Raw genomic sequence first — 6,442 nt, 5'->3', positions numbered from 1 at the left:
GGCCTCCTAAAAGTAAAACATGACTGAAGTTTATGTTAGAAAGGAAATGGTTAACATTTTTTAGTTTTTTATCTCTAGTTTGACTCTTATCAGATAGTCTTTTTTACAGCAAATTAACACATTAGGATAAAGCCTAGCAAAAATGTGCTCATCTTTTGTCCTCAGTGCTTGCCAATGTGGATGTTAGTGGAAAGAAAGATCTCATTTCCAAAGTAACCTCCACTTAAGGGGAGCAATATCTTCCAAAGAAGAGAATGGTGTTGGTTGGGTTGTATCTGATGAAGAAGAGGAATGGATGGTCAGCTTTGAACTCATAAGAAATTGGGTGACACAGAGGCACTGCAGCAAGCCCCATAGCACCAACTGCTTCAGTGCCCTCTTCATTCACTTCCACGAATGACTTCTGGATGGCTTTGGAGACAACTAAACCATCTTTCCTAGAGATTCCTGACAAATCAGCTTTTCCCCAGTCAAAAACATTCATCACTCCCATCTCCTGGAGAGCTGTGTTGAGAACGTAACTTTCCTCCATCTTGAACTGGGGCAGGTACACCTTCACTCTCAGCTGTTGCATCCTATCCAAGCTGGTCCATCCTGCTAGTTTTTCATATGTGAGGGCACATTCAAGCTGTAAAGTGATATTGATAATAGTGGTTGACACCATAATGAACAGAAGGAAAAGAAAATAAGGTTCATTTTTTCCTGCTTGTCTTCTGACCACACTGGAGCAATGTTAAAGTATTGCTCTCTTTGCAGCCCCTTATGTATGCTACTAGAGAGAAAAAGAAGTATTACCTGTTCTAGGCCAGTAAAGTCCTCACAGACAACTTCAGGAAGAAGAATGAGCATGCTCAGTTCATTGTTAAAGTATGGGAGCTCTATCACTTTCATTTCCGGTTCCTCTATGAAGGCCATGTTAAAATAACCTTCTTGAAACATCATCTGCACTGTCCTTTTCTCATTCTGGAACATAAGAAACATATTAAGCAGAGAATACAGAAATATAGAAATGATCACTCTGGTTGTAATTGGTTTCAGTATTGAGATTAGAGTTCAGCCTAGAAAACGTTATTTACACTGGTCATGGGTACTTTAATGTACTTATAGCATTGATGTGTTCCTCCCTCTTAATTGTAGTTGCAATTAAGTTATCAATTTTAGAAGCATAAACCCAGTTTTCCATTTCTACCGGTGCCAAATTCATAGAATCATAGAATCATAGAATCGTCCAGGTTGGAAGAGACCCTTGGGATCATCAAGTCCAACCATCTACCCTACACTACAAAGTTCTCCCCTATATATATATATATATCCCCCAACACCACATCTAAACGTCTCTTAAACACATCCAGGGATGGTGACTCAACCACCTCCCTGGGCAGCCTATTCCAATGCCCGACCACTCTTTCTGTGAAAAATTCTTTCCTAATGTTCAGTCTAAACCTACCCTGTTGGAGCTTGAAGCCATTCCCTCTTGTTCTGTCATTAGTTACCTGTGCGAAGAGACCAGCACCAAATTACTTTATTTCAAAACTCCCTTGTTATATCATTCTTTTTTCTGGCATGTCAGATGAGGAGACTGATGCATCTGATGCAACCATGAATCTAAATTCTTCATGAATAATGTCTACATTCTTCTGAGATAATTTGTCTTTAGTTCATTTTTTTACTGAGAACAAACACTGTTCTACTGGTAAATAGTAGCAGAGGAGCTGCACAAGAGCCACTTCTGATGGGAAACAGTTACATATTTGGTTATCAAACTGGACAGAAGATGTAGCTTTCCATTGTTCTAGCTGAAGACCAGTGTTTTGTCTTGGGATAACAGAGAGGAAGAGCGCTCCCATCTCTTGCCATAGGAGACTGATACATGGTTTCTATCCCTGAGCTGTTTCAGTTCCTGCCCATACTGTACCTTGTTCAGTTGAAAATATGTTTCCTTAGTGTCTTCTTTCTTAAATTCTACTGCCCACTTTCCTTTAAAATATATAGCATTGACCAGGACAAGTACAGTGGAGGCATCAATAAACCCAGTAGCAAATAGGTCTTTGATTTTACCTTTAAAAATAATGAATTAAGAAGTATTGTTACTTTATTCAGGCAATCAGCTGCATTTGACTGTTAATAATTACTTCTGTAAATCTAAAAAGTAGTATAATGCTGTCAGAGGAATAACAGAAAGTTTATGTACAGCTTTTGAAGACAGGAACTCAAGGCGTTTTTCTACTTCTTCCTACGTTTAGTTCCTATTGAGCAAAAAATGCAGTAAGTGTTTAATATATAAAAATATATAAATATTTTTTAGAAATATATAGAAAAGGTGGAAACTGAAATTCAGACATGATATTCCTAACTGGTTGGATTGCAAACCAAACAACCTGTACATACTCTTCTTTACCTTTTGTCTCATTTTCCACCCAGAAGTTAATCTTCTCTCTGACTTCTTCTTCAGTGCATTTAAAATTGACTGCTTCCAGTTCTGCTCGATAGAATTTCTTTGTGGAATCCAAGTATTGCTGGAAAGTACAAATGACAGAATTTTATCACAAGATGATGGTTTTTATAAGAATGATAATTTCATGGCTTCAAGGCAATTCCATGAAGTAGATCAGTAAGAAAGGAATGAGTAAAACAGGCATATACGTATAAAAAGAAAAATCATTGAATTAACTCTAGCATGCAATTTTTAGAGAGCTTTTTTATAACAAAACATATTTGCAGATATATTTTTCTGTATTTTCAAGCTGTACTGAACTGCAGAAATGTCTCATCACAGCAAAAAAAAAAAAAAAAAAGAAAAAGAAAAAGACTTAAACTTAGTACCTTTCTTTAAGTTTATGTATCATTGTTATTCTGCCTGTCTTCCCCCAACCACCAAATGAAGAAGGTTGCCTTATTTTGAACAAATAACCAGGATTGATATTATCACAATGAGATGTGTGTGTATATGTATATGTTTCTCTGTATAGATACATACACTGTAAAACTTATAACTTGTATAACTTTTCTGGGCTGCTGGTCACCTTTTTCTGGCTCTGAAAATCTCTCTTTACCTAGAGTGCAAAGTTTTGGAAGAAATATAAAATCTTCATTTGAAAAGATAAAGGTGATTACAGAGATAAAACAGCACTGTTCCTAGCAATATTCTTACAAACACCTTAGGTCTGGTTTCCTGAGGAAATTATTTGTATGCACTTGCATTGCCTTGGCTGTCAGTGTTCCACAGGAATGTTATGAGATGGTCAATTCCACTTAAATTAGACTAATTGACCAAAATCTCAAAGATGCTACTTTCTTCTAAGCCTTGTCTGAAAAGGCAGCAGGGATCAGAGAGCCTTGACTCGCATAGACTTGAAGGGAAGATGGAAGAGTGAGTACAAGCATTTTATTAGAAACAGACAAGACACTGGGGAAGAAAAAAGTCTGCTGGCCACAGAGCTTCATTCCTTGGATAGAAATAACACGGCAAACACCAGCTGTATTAGACATCGGATGTGCATGACAAGGATATATTGATGGTGATTAATGCTATCATATTTTCTGGAATACCCAGGGAAAGCTGTTACCATAGATCTGTTTCTTTACATAAAAGCTTTTAAGTCACAGCTTCCCAGTGCTCTGCTGTTTCCAATGTCTGCCACTGGGCAACTGAGATGGAAAGGCTCCCTGACTGCAAGAGCTGTGGAGTGCAGTCCTTTGGCAGCACACCCTGACAATACCGCTGTGTTTCATTTCCCATCATATTTTATGACGGAAGAAATTCTGCTGAGCTCGTAACTCCCAGGAGCTATTAAAATGGACAGCCACTCACCTGGAAGAATGGATAAGTAATTTCTCCAAAGAGCCTGTTGGCAATGGTGAGAGAGCAGCCTGGTCTGGGTTCACTGACTGCAGCCAACAGAGCCTGGAACTGGGAATGGACTCCTCCAGCTTCTTTGCACTTCAAACAGGAAAACAGAAGGTCGTGGTAGGCTTGAGCTTTCCTGTGCAAAGCTAGACCTGAGGGTGAATTACAGCCTCTGTCTGTATGAGAAACCTGACTCCACCCAGTTGATATAGGCGTTGGAATAAATACATCAGGACACCACCTCCAACTTCCCAGAATTCCAACAGAATGACAAATTATTCCCCTTCAGGCCCCTGCTAGTCCACCTCCAAATCACATTGTATCCTGCAGTGATGGCTCTGTGCACAAGTGGAAGTCTGCTGGCTTAGAGCCTGGTAGGAGGAAGCTCCAAGGTGCCTTTGGCATGCCCTGTAGACAATACTTTGCGGGTGGCAACTTAAACACTTACCATGGTTTAGATTGGTACTCTTATTTTGGTTAGAAACCTATAAAATCTATACAGAGGGGCTTCTCAGCCCTGCTGTGCTTTCTGAGTAAGTGACGGTTTGCAAGGAAAAGGGCTGACAAACCGGCACCTGTTGCTTAATCTCAGCGCTGCAACTGTCTCTTACCTTCTCAGAAGGGTATTGGTTTCCCTGGCTTGCACTGCTCAAAACTTCACTGAAGTGAAATACCTGCAATGTAAATGTTGGGAGAATGCAGCTGAGTGATGGTACCTTAAAGCTAAAATAGAGTGTTGCAAGCCTATCCCAAAACACAGCCAGACACAGATGATGGGGAAAGCCCAGTTTGTCCTTTATCATGAGATCCTTGCAAGTCAACAAGTGTTTGTAGAGGGTGAGCTCATGAAATCTTTGAAGTCTTTCTTCTTACGAAAGAATACTGTGTATTCAGAGAAGGCAGTAGACCATTTCACAAGGAACCACCACTTCTTAGCCTTGGACGGTGGAGTGATACCTCCAAAACACTTTCTTTAGCACTGATGTATTCATTGAATGATCAATTACTGTAGTAGTGTTTAGTCTGGATAAGTTTGGTATGAGGAATAGCAAAAGATAAGGTTTTTTAAAGGGTCTTCTGTGTACATCACTCCTTTGGATGTTTAGGGACTCTATCAGACAGAACTATCAGCCTCTTGGCTCATACCTTGCCACCATCCTATTCTCAGAGCAAAGGAAACCCACCTCCTCAATCTGTTTAAGCGTGTTTCCCCTGGCACCGAGGACAACCATCCCAAAGGCAGCTGAGAGACTTAGCGGAGAGAAGAAAATGTTTTCATTTCTTTTTATTTTGCTCAGCTCTCTGAAAAAGTCAAGACAGAACTTGGCATTGGCTGTGCTGAGAGAGCACATTGTGGCGCTGCAATCACCTGCAAGAAGGGACACAAGGATTCATTGTTCTCATCCTTACACCTGCTAAGCTTAGATGCCTTGGTAGAGCACAGTAAGGTTTTTTGCAGTAGCGTGGCTGAATTGCTTGACACTTCACAGGCGATTTCTAACTTCCAACATCTGGGATTTCACAGTGAACTTCAGATTGAAGCAACTCATCTGAAAAGCAGCACCCTGAATGGCAGGAGAAACACGTTTTCGAAACACTGTTCTGAGTTCAGCTGTTTCTCCAACTCAAGCAACAGCTATACTTAGCACTAACCTTGTTCTAATGACAGACCCAGCTCACTTTATATCCTGATCTTTCTTGTCTTGAATGCTCCGGGCATAGCACTTAATTAATTACACTCCTTGATCAAATCTCACTCTCAGTGTCTCTCTAAAAACTTTGTGTATATTAATCAGCTGTGCCTCACATACTGTGTCCTTCTAAGGCTGGTTGCTTAGTGAATGTTCAACAGAAAATTGAACTACAGATAGGCTCCCTTAGAAAGATTTGCAACAAACATTGTGTATTAGTGGAAAATTCCAGTCATATTTTTTATTTTAACTGCAGCTTTAACACTTTTCCGAGTTATACTTTAGTTATAATCACAATTATTACTAGCGGATGATCTTGAATGTTCTGCAAAACTCTTCACATCTGACACCTAGGACAGAGTTCCTTTCTTAAGAAAGTCTTTTCCCAGTGTCTTCATCCAGCAAAGTGATGCAGAGACATCTGATCCCTTAGAAAGTCACTTCAACATTTTAGAGTTTCCACTATTCTAAGTCATTTTTGGTTTGATTCTTACTGAGAGTGAATAACTTTCTCCACAGATGTGGAAGGTACCTTCCCCCATTACATAAGAAGAATTAAATTATCCATATAAATACTTAAAATATGCAATGCTGTGGAAAGATTATGTTCTTATGAACTACCAGTCTGGATCATGCAGAGGAAGTGGGAAAAGGTTTGGTTTTAATCATCTTTTAGAAACCCACTTGGTAATGCCATTGTGCAAGTTAAGCACAGCTTCATCACACAGCCCATACATTTTAAGGTATTCCAAAACATTGCACAGCATCTTGAAAATATTCTCACTTCCTCAAAATATGCTATGTACAGTATATATGTGCTAGTCAGATATGTACGTCACTAATGCACATATCAATCTTCAGACATTTCATAGCTATGTTATTTGTAATGTAAAGGTTAAAATTA

General features: G+C 39.3%; 1 protein-coding gene across 1 annotated transcript; it reads right to left on the bottom strand.

Annotated features, from left to right (window-relative positions):
• Window positions 1–223: 223 nt before the first annotated feature.
• LOC141464163 (serpin B11-like) lies at window positions 224–5,199 on the bottom strand. The gene is made up of 7 exons (XM_074146941.1): window positions 5,032–5,199; window positions 4,459–4,521; window positions 3,812–3,940; window positions 2,399–2,516; window positions 1,916–2,058; window positions 796–963; window positions 224–628 (listed from the first exon to the last, which is right to left on the bottom strand). Exons 1-7 carry the CDS (start codon window positions 5,197–5,199, stop codon window positions 224–226), a joined length of 1,194 nt encoding a protein of 397 aa, XP_074003042.1.
• Window positions 5,200–6,442: the final 1,243 nt, after the last annotated feature.

Source organism: Numenius arquata, chromosome 4, assembly GCF_964106895.1.
Source record: "Numenius arquata chromosome 4, bNumArq3.hap1.1, whole genome shotgun sequence".
NCBI lineage: Eukaryota > Metazoa > Chordata > Aves > Charadriiformes > Scolopacidae > Numenius > Numenius arquata.
Note: the sequence above shows the minus strand (reverse complement) of the source record. Positions and strands in the feature narration are given on the sequence as shown.